General features: G+C 47.6%; 2 protein-coding genes across 2 annotated transcripts in view; both read left to right on the top strand.

Moving 5' to 3' along the window:
• The window catches only part of HUS1 (HUS1 checkpoint clamp component), a 29,317-nt gene extending 22,640 nt beyond the window's left edge, over positions 1 to 6,677 (top strand). The window contains exon 10 of the transcript XR_010112759.1: positions 6,626 to 6,677. The gene's annotated coding sequence lies outside the window, so the exon portion shown is untranslated. The remainder of the gene's footprint in view (positions 1 to 6,625) is intronic.
• Positions 1 to 19,109, top strand: part of PKD1L1 (polycystin 1 like 1, transient receptor potential channel interacting) — a 263,204-nt gene that overhangs the window by 7,595 nt on the left and 236,500 nt on the right. Inside the window, exons 2-5 of the mRNA XM_055115919.2 lie at positions 6,626 to 6,728; positions 11,647 to 11,762; positions 14,851 to 14,975; positions 18,205 to 18,317. Coding sequence (XP_054971894.1) covers positions 6,685 to 6,728; positions 11,647 to 11,762; positions 14,851 to 14,975; positions 18,205 to 18,317 — 398 coding nt within the window. The 5' untranslated portion in view covers positions 6,626 to 6,684. The remainder of the gene's footprint in view (positions 1 to 6,625; positions 6,729 to 11,646; positions 11,763 to 14,850; positions 14,976 to 18,204; positions 18,318 to 19,109) is intronic.

Here is a 19,109-nt window from a genome sequence, read left to right as displayed (position 1 = left end):
CTGTAACAGTCTTTGCAGTGAGGGCAGAGTGACCAGTTATTAAGTTGTAGGCTAAAAGATCCTGGGAGAGACCAGCCACGCACAGGACTTCACAAATCACTGGACAGTAAGGAAGATGACCCTGTGGGTAGCACGAGAAAATGTAGCCGCCTTCCTGGAATCTAGTTCCTATTCGCCTGTAGCACCAAATGAACCAATCTTATAACCATAACCAGCATATGTAGCTTGGAAAGATGCTGAATTCCACACCCTAAGATCTGGGAATGGATTTTGGCTCTTTCCAGCGTCCTAGTCTGGGGCAAGTCATTCAGCCTCTTGAGACAGTTTCTCTAACAGTGACTAAACATGCTGACCACCTGTGGTGGTTGGAATAAGAGAAAATAGCATTACTCATTGGCAGGTTTCTAAATTGGGAAGCGTAAAATGTGAGCATTTATAAGCGGTCTTAGTCTGTGTTGTGTGGCTGTAGCTGATTCCCACAGACTGAGTCATTTATAAAGAAAAGAGAGTAATTACAGTTTTAGGGGCTGGGATGTCCAAAGTAAGGTAAGGGGATGCATCTGGTGAAGGCCTCCTTGCTGTATTGTCCCCTGGCAGAAGGGTACAAGGCAGAAGTGGGTGCAGGAGACAGAAAGGAGGCAAGAGGGGCAGACCATCTTTGATAACAACTCATTCTCCTGGTAACAGCATTAAGCCATCATGAGAGCAGAGTCCTTGTGACTTCATCACTTCTCATCAGGCTCTGCCTCCCAACACCTCTGCAGAGGACCAAGCTTCTAACTTATGAATTTAGGGGACACACTTAAACCATGACATAAGCCTTACCAAACAAAACAAGCAAAAATTGGCTTTTTTCTCAGTGAAAATATGCTGCTAACCAGAGGCTGCCAGTTCACGGCAGCACACCCAGTGCAGACTGGGTGACTTCCATGGCTCTTCCGAGGCTCATAGAGGTTTGGTTGGCGTGTCTTAGCACACCATGACATCATCCAGTGACCTTAGGGCTCAAACCTTGTGACCAGACAGCCCTGTGTTTCTAACCTCAAGCTATTTAAAAATTTAAAGGAGGCTACATATATACACTAACCACTTTTTACCATACTAGTTTCAATTTAAAATTATCTTTTTGGTTATCTTCCTTATTGAGAGAAAATTCTAGTAAAGTCTTCTGGGGGAGGATCCTCCCCTTACAGGGGAAGAAAAACAGATGACCAGACAGAAGTGAGAACCAGAACAGAGTGGAGGGCATCTACCTTGTGTTTTTGTCTTTTCTCTGTTCACTTCTTTCACTGTTTGCCAATAAACCCTGCCAAGGAGGCAGAGCACATAAGGGGCCCTCGTGAGGGAAGTGCTTGATGGGATGCTGGACTTCCTCATTAACACTTCACCTAGTTCAAATTTGGCCTTCCCACAGCAGCTCCTACCTGGGGCTTTACCAGTTTTTGGAGCATGCAGTCTTAAATCTAGAAAGAAATGCCCAGTGTGATTCTTAGATGTTTGGTGGCTTAACCTGTCCCAAATGACAGGTGGGCCTCCCTTCACACTGGACAAGTCTGAAATAACCAAGAGAAACAGTGGTGCTCCAACTCAGCTCCATGGGGAAGCTGAGAGGGACCATGGGACTTGTCCTGGGTCTGCCTTGGCATGTACCATTATACGATCTGGGCTCACATAAGTAGCAGTCCTTTCCTAAGAGGATTCTATTCATACTTCATGAAATACCAGTTGTCTATATCAAATAATCAGTGTGGAGAAACCACTCCAGACGAAAGGACACCTTGATGGAAACAAGGTGGGCAGGTGAGGGTGAGGAAGCTGAGATGATACGGATAATTGTATACTACTCAAAATAAGTGCTTGAGAGCCTAAAACATTACCCCATGTAATACATGTGTTATGCTTTTCTTAACAATTGCATTGGAACAAGATAAATGCAAAGGTGGTTATGGCAATTCCCTATTTGTAATGTACTTTTGAGACAGAAAAATCAAAGTGATCACCAAACTGTAGTGCTGAAAGATGATTCCTACTGTGATCATCGCATTCCTTCAGTGGAATTGCTGCATGTGACTTTGCAGAGAGAACAGTTAGGGTATGGTTATGTTCCCCTACACTCCAAGTGGCCAAAGGACCCAAGGCATTTGGGGGCAGCCTATCAAGGTATTTAAATATCAAGCCATGATATTTAATTTTATTTTGAAGCCAATGGAAAGCACGGAAGACTACAGAAGAGAGAGGTGCCATTTATAATTCAAATTATTGAGGATTTTATATAAGACAAAGTACCTACTTTTAGTCCCAGGTATAGCAAATTTGTCTTTTCTAACTTGACAATGGCTTTAAAAGTGTACCATGATGCCCTTCCACTGCAAATTACAGGGCACTCAGCTATTTTTCACAAAATCATGATACTTCAATAACTATGTTGTTTTTCTTTAGTGGAGCTACTATTGAGCCTCACAGATGATTGACACATATTTCCCTGCAAATTAACATCACTTAGGACATACTTATCTCAGAGGAAATGGCCCAGAAGCATATTGGGGTGAAGGGAGGCTAAGGCCCCAGAGCTCTTCTGGGCATGAGATTTCTTTCTCAGGGGGTGCTTATGATTGGCTGCTTGTCCCAAGATGCTAATGGAGGCAGGGAAGGCTCACTGCTCCAGCCCATGGGGCGGAGCAAGGCCAGTCCCTGTTGCTTCGGGTTCCATTTATGGGCTTTCTACCTGTGCTCACTTCCCCAAAGCCACCCCTGATTTGAATGCTGATCAGCAGCCCCATTGGAGCAGCCTGCTTGCAAATGGGGTGGAGGGGGCTGATCGCAGCCTTGCCCCTGCTCTCCTTGGTGCAGCCTGCTCTGGGGACCAGCTCAAAGGATGGTAAGTTTGACATTCTACCAAGATCTTATCAATTTTTCTTTCTTTTCACCACAATTAATTACAAAAATTTGCCCAAGCACTGTGTTTGTCTCCGTGAGTGTGATGGGACCCAGAGCGTGGGCTGGGAGTGGGGATAGGGTGTTAATTAAAAAAAAGATGTAGACTATCTAAAGGTAAATGAGTAGAGGTCCACAAGCTGCCTCAAGGAACAGAATGGAAATGACAGTGACTGGCAGTCTTGCTGGGAAGGGACATGTCAGCATGTGCAACTGCTCATCCAAAGAGAAGAAGGTCAAGTGATGCTGGCGGGCTAGGTGCTTTCCCGGGAAGCTCCATTTGGAGGTGAGAAACTGAAGCAGGCAGAAGATGAGATGATAATGATCAGAACCTGGGCTTGCATTGAAACCTGAGAAACGAAGTTGGTTGCTCATGATAACCATCATTCTAGTGTTATTTTTCCTTGTATATTTTATGTATACACTTTCCTGAGTTGCAAATGTAATGTTTCCCCAAATCTGAAACCTAGTATCATTAAATGCCATCTATTACATCTTCAAATATGAAAACCCATGTGAGAACAATTGCTGAAGTTTCCATCTGAGGAGGAACCCTGTGCTGTGTAAACTGCAGCTCTGTTTGTGCCTTTTTACACTGTGAACTGTGTAAACACCTGTGTTTGCTTTTCTACTTTGACTACTGAAAGTCTTCAGGCAGTGCTACCTACTTTCAGGTATTCATTCTGAACTATGTGCATACTAAACACCTTAAGTCTGTGGAGTAAGGCAGGGTTGACTGAGTGAACTATTACTAAGCAGTTTTAGAAACTAAGTATTAAATCTGAAATACAGAATGTGGCTTAAAAACAAATTCTAAGGAGGTGGCTTTTGTTTAAAACAATGAAGACAAAGGGAAAGACCTCCCAGGATCTCTTCCAGCCAGGGGGTTCCGTCCTTGCACATTGATTTCATGCAAAGAAACGATTTTTCTTGTGTTTTTTCCTCCTTTCATCAAGGTCAGAAGGAGAGTCAAAATCCTGATCGAGTCTTTGTTTCTAAATGAGGAGCTTAGATAGTGATTTCTTAAAATGGGCCATATTTGGAAGCCATTTACCTAATTTCATTCAGAATATTTTTACTTAAAGCAGTTTTCAAAACTCGACGTTTTCCAGTTTGCTTGGCTGCATCCACGTCTCACCTTAAGCAGCACACCCCTCCGTCCTCGGGAGGGAAGCAGTGAGTTTGGTTCTGTGTTGTGCTCCCTGTTGTACCAGTGCAGTGCTCGGCAAACCCCAGGTGGAGGAGTATGGCCCAAGAATGTAGATGAACTGGGAACCACTCCCTTGTCTGGATGCAGCTGCTCTGAGGAAACAATGCTGGCCGCACTGCCCGGAAAAAGGCGAGGCTGCCCAGCCCAGCGCTGGCCCCGAGGGTGTTCTGCAATGATGGAAACATTGTATAGTTTGTATCTTGGCTACTGAGCCCTTGAAATATGGCTAATGATGGAGAAGCTAAAGCTAAATCTTTTTTTTTTTTTTTTTTTTGAGACAAGAGTTTAGCTCATTGCCCAGGCTGGAGTACAATGGCACGAAGTTGGCTCACCACAACCTCTGCCTCCCCGGTTCAAGCGATTCTCCTGCCTCAGCCTCCTGGATAGCTGGGATTACAGGCGTGCATCACCACACCTGGCTAATTTTTTTGTATTTTTAGTAGAGACAGAGTTTCTCCAGCTAATTCTTAATTCTATTTAATTGTAAGTAGCTTAAGCTTCAGTAGCTGAGAGTGGCTATGAGAGTGGCTATGAGAGTGCCTCCCACGTAGGGCAGTGCAGGCATATTTCTTCCCTCAATTATGTCACTTTCTTTGCTCCTCCTCATTTCCTGGCATCTTTGGTTAGCACTGCTGGCTTCAAAAACATCACAAACTTTAAATGTAGGCCCTGTTCTCAGGATGTCCAGCCCCACAAGGAAGGAACAGGCAGCAGCAAGGTCAGAGCATCCAGGTGTGCGTGTGGGTATGGATGCCAGCCCAGCAGGCAGGGTTGCGCAGGTGTCTTTACCCAGTGGACTCTGTTTAGATTTGACAGGAAGGTGTCAGAGCAAATCACAGGGGCTTCAGAAAGAGGGGATTTTGTTCGTTTACAAACTGCAGTTTGCAGTTTATCCTTTTCTTGGTCACAGGCGCATTTGAAAGTGTATTGCTAATGAAATTGGAAAGTATGCATTTCCCCCAAATCTGAGATTTACTCACAACAAGCACAGTTGGGACAAAGCCAGAGGCACTGACAAGGCAGTGTGAGAAGAGCAGAGGTGGCAGCAGGCCCCAGGAGACAGGTGTGTTAGGTCAACAGCAGGCCCCTTAACCCACCACAGGGCTCTGGTTACTCACCTCATTGGCAGCAAAGTTCCAGAAAACACAGGATCCAAGGCCGGACACCCGTAGCTTGGTTCATCATTGTTCAAGGGGTCTGTGTTCCCATCTGAGAAAGAGCTTGTGCCTGAAAACGTTCCCACTCTTCTTGGTATCACTCTCTTCAGAGTGGAGAGAAAAATTATCTAGTGTTCTGAGTAAAACATTAAGTTTTCTAAAATCTCTGAAGGTTTAAATGTTGGTATAAAGAACTAAGACAACTAACAAGTGCTTTAAAAATATAAGAGTAAATGTTTCATAATGGAGAGAACTCAGTCTGACCCGCCAGTTGCAAACAAGGAGAGGTGCAGGAGGTTCGGAACCAGATCATTCCTAGGTTCTGCCGTAAGACAGAGTGCGCCTAGTGTGTGCCTTGCCAGCCTTCCTTAGGAGTGCTTTTCTGCTCTTGTGGAAGGTATCCTGTTCCCCAGTTCAGTTGTGGACAGTTACAGCTTTTTTTTTTTTTTTTTTTTTTGAGACAGAGCCTCGCTCTGTTGCCCAGGCTGGAGTGTGGTGGCACGATCTCGTCTCACTGCAACCTCCGCCTCTCGGTTTCGAGCAATTCTCCTGCCTCAGCCTCCCGAGTAGCTGGGACTACAGGTGCGTGCCACCATGCCTGGCTAATTTTTGTATTTTTAGTAGAGACGGGGTTTCACTATGCTGGCCAGGCTGGTCTTGAGCTCCTGACCTCGTGATCCGCCCATCTTGACCTCCCAAAGTGTTGGGATTACAGGCGTGAGCCACCGCGCCCAGCCAACAGTTACAGCTTTTTATTCTCAGACTTCTCTCAGCTTCCATGTACAGTCTCTCCCTTGAGTAGTGATCTGTTTCAGGCAGCCACAAAGATCCCTACCTAAAACACACTTTTGTTTTGTTTTGTTTTGTTTCGTTTTGTTTTTGAGGCAGAGTCTCACTATTGCACAGTGGTGCAATCTCGTCTCACTGCAACCTCCACCTCCTAGGTTCAAGCAATTCTCTCGCTTGAGCCTCCTGGGTAACTGGGATTACAGATGTGTGCCACCACACCTGGCTATTTTTGTATTTTTAGTAGAGATGGGGTTTCACCATATTGGCCAGGCTGGTCTCAAACTTCTGGCCTCAAGTGATCCACCCACCTTGGCCTCCCAAATTGCTGGGATTACAGGCATGAGCCACCACGTCTGTCAAAAGCACACTTCTTAGGAAGGAATTTGTCTGACAGTGTTAGGAAAACAAAAGCTGTTTCTGCTTGGGAAAATGTTACTGGAGTTTGGATTTTTCCCTCTGTGTTTGATGTGTGTCCTGATAAGAGGTCACAAGTACAGAAGCTGGAAGCATTAAGCTCTATTTCTTTGTCTTCCAGAGGATGTAGGAAGAAGCTGGTCTGCTGACTGTGATACTTGTGACCAGCTTGCACAGGACATGGCCGAGGAGGCAGCCCAGAACATTTCTGATGACCAGGAAAGGTGAGTTAGCACTGTTCTCAGAGGGTTTGGTAAGCTTGATTTTAAAGTATGCATTCAGAAATTTTCTTTCAAAAGTCATCACCTCTAGGATGTGGGCTCACTCTGGCACGAGTGCAGGCCCTGTACCAGGAGGGTGCATTTGGCCGGCAGGGTCAGTTCAGAGGTTGGAGTTGGTGTTGAGAATGGATTTTTTTCCTGAAGGCTTTTGAGAAGACTCCTCCAAGCGGATGCCTTCAGCCATGAGAAGTGCTGATTGCTCTTCCTGCAAATGCAGGATACCTTCCAAGTTTGAGGACTTTCTGCTGCCTGGTAGTAGACAAAGTTAAGCAATCTGCTTGTCTGCTAGGTCCCTTGCATGGAGACCAGGAGAAACCTGGCACAGGAAGAGATCATGGGGTCTTGGCCCAGGGGTCTTATTTCTTTTTTTTTGAGACGGAGTCTCTCTCTGTCGCCCAGGCTCGAGTGCAGAGGCGCGATCTTGGCTCACTGCAAGCTCTGCCTCCCGGGTTCATGCCATTTATCCTGCCTCAGCCTCCCAAGTAGCTGGGACCACAGGCGTCCACCACCACGCCTGACTAATTTTTTGTATTTTTAGTAGAGACGGGGTTTCACTGTGTTAGCCAGCATGGTCTCGATCTCCTGACCTTGTGATCTGCCCGCCTTGGCCTCCCAAAGTACTGGGATTACAGGCATAAGCCACCGCACCCAGCCTCCATGGGTCTTATTTCTAAACCCTCTTCCCCATGCTCTGTGCGCGCCAGCACCCATGTGTTGTTGAGGCTGGGCAGCCTGTGTGCTCTGTTGTTGACTGTCTCATGGCAGTGTGACATGGTGCAAACCTCCATGCCCCCTTTCCTGGGTGTGAGGCCAGCAAGGTGACCTGCCTGTGGGATGTGGTAAGGACCCAGGTGGGTCCCCGCTGTCCCCTGGCCTGGCATGATGGGAGCCTGTGCCTGCAGATCTTGCCCAGTGGGGTACCCCGCCACTGCAGGTCACTTTACCTCCTCACCCCCAGATTTCTCATCCTGAAAATCTGAGTACCCCTGTTGTCACATCTGTAAACTCCAGAGGGTCATTATAAAAATCAGTATCCTTGATGAATGCTTGCTGTCAGCATTTCTGCCTTTGTTAGCTTACTGTCTTTGTGCCATCACCATCATTTTATCAAAGAAACCCAAAGCAAACCAGGATGAGAAAATGAGGCTGCACGTGTTGACGGGATTGGTCACATTCATGCTTGGAAATTTCTTTGCCTTATGTCACTCACTGCTGCCAAGCATTGTCTGATTTTGGCTACAATTTTTTCCCTTATTTTTTCTGATTACCTCATGTTTCTTTTATTCCAAATGCCCATGCTCCTGCAGACTCCCAGAGCCTTGATGTTGGCCCAATTTGACCTTCACTCTTATCAGTCAGGGAATTGCAAGGAATTACCCCTTTGCCCTTAGAAAGGAAAGAAAAGCTGAGGAGCGGAAGTCGCTGACTTGATGTTTTTTCCCCTGTATATTTATACATCTTGTACTTGCAGACCAACTGGTTCATGCACGCACTAGCCATTGTAATTGGCGTCGAGGCCCCATTTCTGAAGTCATAGCCTTTTGGGGTTTCCTGAGTCACCTAAAGCAAGACAGTGACTGATCTTATTCATAGAAACAGAAGAGGTTTCTTGACTCTCCTGTAGCCCTCATTTCATGGAGTTAGGCCTGTAGTGTCTGTGTGTGTGTGTGTGGTATAGGACATGTGTGTGGGTGGTGTGGTGTGTGGTCTGTGTGTAGTGTGTGTTGTATGTGTGGTATGGTATGAGTGGGGTATGGTGTGTGTGTGATACATGGTGTGTGCTGTGTGATGTGTGTGTAATGTGTTGGTGTGTGTGTGGTGTTTGTGTGTATGGTGTGTGTTTGTGTGGTACGTGGTGTGTGGTGTGTGCGATGTATGTGTGGTGGGTGGGTATGTGCTGTGTGGTGTGTGTATATTGTGTGTGATGCTGTGTGGTGTGTGTGTATGGTGTTTGTGTGGTGTGAGTGTGGTGTGGTGTGAGTGTGTGGTGTGTGTTTGGGTGGTAGGTATTTGTCCTAATGCTCTTCCTCCCCTTGCCCCCCAGCCCCTGACAGGCCCCGAAAAACACTCACTCTTAAGGGATTCTAAGAGATCTGTCATGTAATTCAAACAAATGGCTCGACTAGTTCCCTTGAGGCACATGATGCCTCAGAGACTGTGTTTGAGCCATCAGTATCATCCTGTTCCCCAACAGTCACAGTTAACTAAGAGGAAGCCAGGTACCTCTGTGAAAATGGTGCTGATTCTGTGCCAGGGCCTGGGGGCCTGCCTCCTCACAACACCAGGAAAAAGAGCCTCCCTTGTATTTAAATTATCTCCCCCTTCCATTTTTTTATTTGAAAAGACCTCTGAAATCTCAAGGAAAATTAGCTTTGCAGCACTATCCTTGGCGCCTCTGTGAGTGGAGGACACACCTGTTGGGGATGTGTTTCTCACCTTCTGAGACAGAAAATTACTTCTCAAGGGCCAACTATGTCCCAGAAACCAGGGCTGGTGTTTTCTGTGTGTAGCACTTGGAAGTTATCCTGTTGTGGGGGTGTCTGGGAGGGTCTCGGAACTTGGTGGGTGCCAGGGCTATCTAACCTTGTGTGGGCCCAGAGTGATGGGCAGTCTCACAGCTGTGGACTGTGGGGCGCATGTGGTGGACAGAGGTTAGGTTCGTCCTTTCCTTAATTTTATTTGCCCGCTAGATCATTGCAGAAATCCTCTAAGTCTGATCTGGTCTGGTCTGTATGATTCCAAAGTTGTCCCCTTTTCTATTATTGTTATTTTTTATTTTCTCATTTCTCTGGCCTTTGGAAGACAAGCATAGTTGAGAGTAGACAAGGAAATCCTTGGAATTATTCAACAGTTTGAGGCCTTTGACCTAGTGACCATCTTCATCTTCAAAATAACAGCTTTTCACCTCCCTGCAAACTTTCCTCAACTATAAATATTGTCCTCGTCTGCCCTCTGGTGGCGGCTTCTTGGGCATCAAGAACCAGGCTTGTAAAAATTGGGTGAAACTATCCAGTTTTATCTTTGTAGAAACCTTGCTTAAGATAAAGTAGATATCCTCTAGACTTTATAGACATCCAAGACAGGTAAAAAAGAGAATTCTAAAGAGCTGAATGCATTTTTCAGGGGAAAGAACAAAGGCGAACACCTTTAGCAGCTGGTTACCAAGCATTTAGCTAATACAGGGCAGCCCTTTCTGGAATGACAGTCCTGGCAACAGCCCTGTGAAGTAGGTCTGTGTCGTTCCTCTCAAACAGAGAAGGAGACTGACACAGAGAGGCAAGGTGACTGCCTGTGTCTAGAAGAAGTGGATGTAGAGCCTGCCCTTCTCCTTAGCACAGCAGCCTACATGGAGCTGAGAACTTGGCAACGGTTCCCATTGCCCTGTCGCTGGGAATGGGCATGGAGGAGAAACCCAAATCACACCATCCATTTCTGGCTGAATCAAGACCAGAACCCAGGAAACCCGCACCTTAGTTCAGGACTATTTCACTCGCTGCACTTGATCTTTCTCAAGTCGATTGGTGCCAGACACAGATACCTCAGGACCCAAGGAGCTACAGGCTGAAAGGGAATGACCAGGGACCAGATGATGACCCATGATGATCTCTGCTGACAAACATGAGAGCAGCAGACAGCTGTCAAGGCCTAGGGAGTCCAGAGGGAAAGTCACCAGCTGTGCCAAGGGGCAGAGCTTTGGGGCTGACTTCAGCTGCAGCTTGAGCTCTGGAGGCACACCTGTAGAGAGCTTTGAAGGAAGGTGCCATAGAATTGGCATCGGCTTTGGGTGTGCTGAGAACCAGGTTTAAATGTTGGTCTGCCTCTCACTGATGGTGTGAGCTTCGCTGAGTTAATTTGTTTTGCTGGGCCTTCATGATCCCATCTGCATTAGGCTATTCTTGCATTGCTATAAAGAAATACCTGAGACTGAGAAAGGAGATTTAACTGGCTCACGGTTCTGCAGCCAGTACAGGAAGCATAATGCTGGCGTCTGCTACTGGAGAGGCCTCAGGAAGCTTACAATCATGGTGGACGGTGAAGGGGGAGCAGGTGCATCACATGGCGACAGCAGGAGCAAGAGGAGGGGAGGAGATACCACACACGTTTAAATGACCAGATCTCGGAGAACTCACAAAGACAGCACCAAGCCATGAGAGATCTGCCCCCGTGATCCAAACACCTCCCACCAGGCCTCACCTCTAGCATTGGGGATTACAATTCAACATGAGATTTGCACAGGGACAAATACCAAAATGATACCAGCATCTGAAAAAGTAACTGCACGGAACCTCTCAAGTCTGTTGTGGAAATAAACAGGGAGGATGCCATGCAGTGCCTACTCTGTGTCTGCGCTGGCGTCTCTCCCCAGGGTCATGGGCTCCATGCTGTTCTTTTCTGCAGCATGCCAGATCCCCACGGGCTGGAAGAACGTGCTCTTAGGGCTGTGAGTGAGCAGCAGGAATGGGGATGGTGAGGCAGGAAGAGAGGAGGAGGAAGAGGAGCCCTGGAAGCTGCCAGACCTTGCCCTGGAAGCTGCCAGACCTTGCCCTGGAAGGTCAGCTCTGTGCATCTGGGCAGGAAGCCCTGGAGGCAGCAGGAAGAGAGATGGATCTGTTCGGAGGCTGTTTTAGTAGTCAGATGGGAACTATATTTCAGTTAATCTTCTAAAACAGACCCTGAGTTTGGGAAATATGAAGTGAAAAGAACCATAGATGCGAGTCTTTTTGTTCATATGGCAGCCAATTTTGTACTTAATACTTTTGTGGCAGAAATATGGATATGGATGGAAGAGTGGTCACAGGATGGCTGTGATTAAACGATTGTACTTAATTTAATTTTCCTCTGGTTATTTTATTTCCCTTAGGTGTCTCCAGGCTGCCTGCTGCCTTTCCTTTGGTGGTGAGCTGTCTGTGAGCACTGACAAGAGCTGGGGTCTTCATCTGTGCAGCTGTAGCCCTCCTGGAGGTGGATTGTGGGTCGGTAAGGCCTTGGGGAAGGAGGCATGGCCACCATGATAAGAATGTTGCTTTATTTCCCTGGTATAAACAGGACATCTTCCACATGGGAATTTCATTTTCTGCTTTTAAGAAACAGAAGGAAGGTCAGAGTGATCTTAAACCTGCTGTTTTGCAAGTGCCTCTAACTTAAATAGTCCACATGCCAGGATGGTACATATATATATATATATATATATATATATATATATATATATATATTTTTTTTTTTTTTTTTTTTGGGACGGAGTCTCACTCTGTCACTGAGGCTGGAGTGCAGTGGCATGATCTTGGCTCACTGCAAGCTCTGCCTCCCAGGTTCACGCCATTCTCCTGCCTCAGCCTCCTGAGTAGCTGGGACTACAGGCGTCCGCCACCACGCCCAGCTAATTTTTTGTATTTTTAGTAGAGAGACGGGGTTTCACCGTGTTAGCCAGGATGGTCTCCATCTCCTGACCTCGTGATCTGCCCACCTCGGCCTTCCAAAGTGCTGGGATTACAGGCGTGAGCCACGGCGCCTGGCCAGGATGGTATAATTTTAACTCCTTCACTGGGCCCCACCCCTGACTTTCTGCTTTAGGAGGTCTGGGGTGAGGCTGAGATCTGGGGGCCACACTTCGAGAACAACCAAGACTGTAAGTGGGGCCTCCCAGAGCCCAATGAAGGGAATACTTAGGTTACAGGAGGTGTCTGCATGGCCACAGGTGTGGGGTTTTCCTCCTCGTCCTTAACACAGAGAGTATCTCTGTTTTTAATTTTTAAAATGAAAATTCTAAAGTGTTGCCTGAAACGTAATTGCCAGGATTCCTTTAAGTAGAAGGAATTTTTGAGTTTTCAACTTAGGCTACACATTTGGTAGACCTGAGAAACTGATTTTTAAAATTAAATTTAAAAAATTTTTTTAATTTCTAAAGAGACGGATTTAAATGGAGTGGGGGGGCGGGGGCGCGGGGCAGGAGGCGGGTGTGTGCCTGGCATCAATGTTGAAACAATGCAACGCCAATTCTTTTGCAATTCTTATGTTAAGATCATGTGGAATTGTTACCTAAATGCCAGGGGTTTGCCTGACATCCTGCTGCTGCTGCTTACGTACAGAGCATAATCATCATGGAGACTGCGAGGATTGCCAGGGAAGAAAGCTTTATCAGGTGCTGCAGATGAGGAGAAGGGAGATAAAGTCTCAAATATATCTCCCCATCTGACTAAAACTTGGGGGTTTATATAGGAGGGAAGGCGAGAAAACAAAAACTAGAGAGGGGTGAGGAAGCAATCTGAGGAATGAGGGGCCTGGCTGGATGCAGGGATCTGGTGGGTCCCATTCCTGGGTTGGTTTCCTGAGGGAAGAACTCAGATGAGATGGATGTTAAGTTTCAAGTTTTAAGACTAGGAGAGTCAGTTTCCATGTTTATTCAAAAAACCTATAAATATCACTTCTGTGGGACAATTAAGCCAATTTCAGGATTAGTTTCACTCACTTAGTTTATTTCTCCTTTTGTGACATACTTTATTCAATTTTGCAATTTTATGTACTTTTGATGATTTTTTATTTATTTCTTTCTGTTCAGGGGTATATCCACTTTTTTTTCCAGATAATTTGAGCACAGTGACTTTGATGATTAATTGGTTTCAGAGAAATATGAGTCACTTGACTATTCTAGCTTATTCCGAAACATTTTCTAAATATTTCTTCCTCTCGGATGTGTCCAGTTCAGGAAATTACTTCATACCTCAGTTGGTGCATCCAGCCTGCGTGGGTGCTCAACGGCACTCGATGGCATTTGTAGCACGTCACATATTAGGCCAGGAACACGGCCTTTGATTTTTCCTCAGCTTTTATTATCACAAGATATTAATACACTGGACTCTTGACAGTAAGTAGTGACTTTGACTCACAATGTTAAAACTGGATTTGATATTGTCCTAGGCTAAACTTGAGAGTGTCCTGGGAGGCTAGGGGCAAGCTGACTGCCAGCACCACTGCTGGGGTGCAGGGATTGGAAGCCACATCCCCTGTGAGGATGGCCCGGCCCTGGCCTGGAGCTCCTGGAGAACCTGCTGCTCTCGGCGGCCTGCAGGCCTTTGGGTTCCTTCTAGCCTGAGCAAAGCTGGCCAGAATAACAGACTGGGGTTAAGAGAGCCCAGGCAGAAACAGGTTTCCTTGCAGGGACTCAGGTCTGACGGAAAAGCAGCAGGGTGCTCCAGTCCCCTCTTCACCCGCCACCCCCACTTCCTTCCCCTCCTACCTGGGGATGAGAGGGGTGGGGGCTTCTGGGAAAGCAGCTCTTGCACCCAAGGCAGTTGCCTGGCTTCTTGCTGAGAGTGGCTCTGTGCAGGGCCAGGTCTAGCAGAAATATTTTCTTTTAACTTTTATTATGGACATTTTCAAACATCTGCATGAGTAGAGAGAATGGCATCACAAACACTCAAGGACATGTCATCGCTGGCAACAGTTGTCAGCTGTGCGCAGATCCTATTCCAGATGCTCTCACAGACATGGGATGTGGCAGGGCCCTCAGCCTCCCAGCCGGGTGGACACTGGCTCCGCTCACTGCCCGGCCTTCAGCCCTCAGAGATGGGAGGAGTGAACGTCAGCCAGGTCCGTGCTACCATCAGGGCCAGATTGCCTGGGTGGGAACATCCTGCTTATAAACTTTGGAGTGTCTTTAATGGTCTTCCTGTTTGTCCAACAGCTCCCCAACCACTCCTTCCGACTGTGGTGCTGCCCCCTCTACTACACACCCCTGAGCAGGACCTTTGACACTCATTATTTTATGACCAGACCACTGGGTGTTTCTGAACAGGCATTCATTGTCAGCGTGGCTGGTGGTTGTGCATTTCCTCATATTGCTTAGTGTGGGCTACACCCAAGACATTGTTTAAGCAAGGAAATAGAAAGAAAACACACACAGCAGGACACGGCAGCCCAAGGACATGCATCTTCATGATCAGCCCGTTGTTAGGCCCAGGTGGCTTTGACCTTATGTATAACTTAGGGCTTCTCCAGCTTTATTTTCTCACCTTCCCAGCACATTGCAGTCTTCAGAATGTTTGGTTTTTTTTTTTTTTTTCTCTAGAGGTCTATGCTAATCATGTGCTTCTTATGAGTGATGGGAAGTGTGGCTGTCCTTGGTGTGCTCTGAATGGAAAGGCAGAAGACCGGGAATCACAGAGCCCATCCTCATCAGCTTCCAGGCAGAAGGTATTCCTGGATCTGGGGAAATTAGGCTTTTCTTCCTGAATACAGTATATGTACAGTACAGCTAAAAAGCACCTCCATGTTTCATCAGGAATTCATCAGGGATTGTTTTCCTATCATGTGTGTTTGTGCCAATGAAGCAAGTGTGACTTATAAAGCCTTAATTCAGCTCCAGAGTGTAGTTCCACATATAAGAAGTGCAGGCAGGGCTAGCCCAGCCCAGAGGAGTAGGGGATAGCCCTCAGATGGGGAGTGAGGGGTAGCCCTTAGGTGGGGAGTGGGGGCTGCCCTGCAGGTGGGGAGTAGGGGCTGCCTCCCAGGTGGGAAGTAGGAGGGTAGCCCTCAGGTGGGGAGTGGGGGCTGCCCCTCAAGCGGGGAGTGGGGGCTACCCCCGGGGTGGGGAGTGGGTGCTGTCCCCCAGGTGGGGAGTGGGGGCTGCCCCGAGATGGCTCCAGCACAGACAAGGCTTCCAGCAGCCAAAGCACTGAAACCCTGCTTAACTTGCGCAGTGTGGGGAGCTCTTTGAAGACCCCTATTAATTAAGACTGGGCTACCTGGATGTTTGTGAATTCCCTTGCATCTGTTTATCAGAGTAGCTAACAGGGCTTGGGTCTGAAGGCCTGGGCAATGACCTGGAGATGGAGGAGAAGCATGAGAGGAGTGACTCTCACATCTGTGGGTGGGGTCCGAGAGAAGAGTGAAAACTTCTGAGTGAGACATGCTTTTCACCCAGAATAAGCATTGGTTCCAAAGGGACATGTACGGACAGCCCAGAGTTGTGCGTTTCTAGTTCAAATTTAAAGAAGCCAGTTCTCTTTGAGCTCCCAGAACCTCTGCTGTCCTTGGCAAAGACTCTTCTGCAGTTCATTTTTCAGTATTCCTCATGCAGAGCAGCGTTATTAAACCACCCCCTCCGTAGCACATCCATCTGAGTTTATGTTGAAATGAATTTGATCTCAACCCACAGTGTTTGTGTTTGGGAGCTTCTCTCTGCTCTGCCATCACTTTTGTCAGCGAAAGTTGAAGGAGGCATTTTTAGGTTCCCAAGGAAGGATATTTAGTAAGATGAGCGTCTGATGGTTCTGAGAACAGGAGGTTGGGGAGAGGTGTTTTAGAGGGGAGGTGATATTACCTGCGTTTCTCACATTACACAATGTAAATAGCCACATACAGTGACTTCCTTAGGCTTTTAGTGCCCTCACCTCCAAACACAAGGGGGCAAACAGACCTCATGCTTCTTGAACACTTGGTGCAGATCTGCTGTGCAGAATCACCTAGGGAGCTTAAAAGTCAAAGAAACCAAACAAAACCACGCACAAGCCCAGCCTCTGAAGATTCTAACAGACGTGCTGTGGCATGGCTCAGGGTGATGGTGCTTCAACCCCACCCCACCCAGGTGACTCCAAGGTTCAGCCACCTGGGACCTCAGCTTTGGGCATAGATCGATGCCTTTAGGATTTGACCATCATGTCCCAAAGGCCTTGGTCCTGGTGAAATGTGCAATTAGGGGGCTCTCTGGTTTTGGTTGACTGGGAGACCCATTTCCAAGCTGCACTCTGGCCGCTCTGCTCTCTACAGCCCCAGTGGGCTCAGGCGAAGGTCACACAGGGCCATACACCAGGGCCTGGACGTACTGGGCAGTTTGCTGATTGGGCATAGTTATAGGATAGTGTCTTGCAAAGCCCTGTGTCTCCCATGCTGCTCACTAGCACCATGCCTTTTAGGGGTTGCAGGTACATGCAGCTGTCCCAGCCCCTGGGTTTCACATCCTCAGGAAACTGCCAGGATCTACCCAGGTCCTGCTCTGGGAGGCCACAGAGGGGTCCCCTGTTCTTGTCACAGAAGAGGGGCGGGTGCCAGGTGTATGCACTCAGGCACGAGCTGGCATCTTTCAGCTTCCACTCTGGCCTTCTTGACACCTTCCTGTGTTGTTCTCCTGAAAGATGAAGCACCTGATGTCCTGTAGTTACAAATCTGTAAAAGGCCCACAGCACAGGGAGCGCACATCCCAGAGAGGGGCGGGGCCGTTGGTTAACTTACACTAACTTCTTAATTGGCTGGAACTACTTCTGGTAACAGTTCTATCAAGAGCCAGAGTGAGGCCCTGGGCCCTCAGTCTGAGGGATGGTGGCTGCTTTTTGTAATCATGTCCACAGTGGGGCGTTGTCTCGGGACAGGCGTCCTGTGTAGGAAACAAGGTGGCCAGCTTCCCGTAGGCCAAAAGTGTCCCCCCTCCACCTGTGCCGTGGGCACCTCCCTGCTTTCCTGGTGCCACCGGGATTGAGGTTTTGTCACAAGGAGAGCTGCACAGGTCAATGCAAGGTCAACAGAGGCCTCATGACCAAGATGGGCTCCCAGCACCCCTCACCTGCCCTCCAATGCCCCCACCCCACCTAAGCTCTCAGTGTGCACAGGCCAAGCAAGCCCAGTGGCGTTGTCTCTGAGTTCTCTCTTGGGTTCCATCTCGCTTCCAGTCCAGCAGCCAGCCCGGCCACCCCATAGCCTCAGAGGTGTTCACCCTCTGCCTTCACTCCACAATCAAGACCTGCCGTCCTCACAGCCCTCTGAGTGGATCCCCTGCTGCCACTCCTGCCTGCCAGGCTCTCTTCAGTACCGCAACCACACTGTTGCTTCTGTGCATTGGAGCATGCCACTCTTGTGCTCAGAACCCTCCATCTCATTCAGAATGAAACTCCACGTCCTGAGTCTGACCCCACTTGGCCTCCCGTAACTCTGAGGTCACCTCCTGTGCTCTCTCGGTTCCCACTTGTGGCTGCAGCCCCACGAGACTTCTGCTGCTCCTGCAACGAAGCAGGTGTGCCTCCACCTTCGGCACAGCTCTGCATTCCTCCTCTTCCAGCTCTGCTTAGATGTCGTCACACACAGCGGCCTTCTCTGACCCTGTGTATAAAAAAGCACCGCGCCCCCCCACCCCCACCCTGTCCTGACCCTGCACGAATCCCTCCTGCAGCTCTATTCTGCCGCAGCACGACCCCCAGCAGATGCTGTTATGGCTACATGTTTGCTTTCTGGCTTCCTCTGGCAGAACGCGAGCCCTGGGAGGATGAAGCTGTCTGCTTTCCTCGCTGTTGCTTCTCTGGTGCCCAGCGCAGTGCCGGGCGCACAGCAGGGGTCCACTGCTATTTTGTTAATGAAGTAATATTACTTTCCCAAATGTACTGGGTTTTCATAAGCAGCTCTCTCACATTATTTTATTATTTTTTTCTTACAGAACATTTGGAAAACAACTAGTGAAGCAGCGTTAAGTGTTGTTAATGAAAAAACACAGGCTGTTGTTAATGAAAAAACACAGGCGCCTCTGGATTGTGATAACAGTGCTGATAGGTATGTCAATGTACCATGGCGAAATATTGCTTTTCTGAACATGCAAATGACATGGAACTTACAAAGAATTGCTCAGATGTGAAAGTCGATGCTTGTTCCTACATGGCCCGAGGGTGGGTTAGCAAATGCAGCTCTTAAATTGATGGAAAAAAAGAATGGTGTTCTGAAGTTAATTTGCAGGAGTAGAACAGGTAGTATGACAAACCCCCGAATGCTGGGAGCCGTAGAAGGTGATGTCATACAGGAATCATCATCATCTCTATTATGAACTCTGGGAAGGAATATGGTGAGCCTTCTGGGTACAAGCACTCAACATGATGGTAATTGGTTATTTCATGGTGCATAACATACAGACTTTAAAACAGCATTCGATGAACCTTGAAGACATTATGCTTTGTGAGATAAGCCAGTCACAAAAAGACACATCCTTTATAATTCTACTTATGCGAGGTCCCTAGAGTAGTCACATTCATAGACACTGAAAGGAGAGTGGGGTGGTTGCCAGGGGCTGTGGGGAGGAGGAACGGAGGGTTGCGTAATGGGTACAGAGCTTCAGTTTTGTAGGATGGGAAAGTCCTAAAAATGTACTGCACAACCATATACATGTGCATACACTTAACACCACTGAACTGTGCCTTCAAATGGTTCAGACGGTAAATGTTATGTTATTGTTTTACCACAATTTAAAAAAACACAATAGCACCAGGCAATACAAAATATAAAGTAGGCATAATTTTAAAAAATAGTTGGCCTTCTCTAATGTCACCCTGTACCTGAAATTGATGGTTTTAC

This window comes from Pan paniscus, chromosome 6 (assembly GCF_029289425.2).
Source record: "Pan paniscus chromosome 6, NHGRI_mPanPan1-v2.0_pri, whole genome shotgun sequence".
Taxonomy (NCBI): domain Eukaryota; kingdom Metazoa; phylum Chordata; class Mammalia; order Primates; family Hominidae; genus Pan; species Pan paniscus.
The sequence above is the reverse complement of the archived record's forward strand: the minus strand, read 5'-3'. Positions and strand labels throughout refer to the sequence as shown.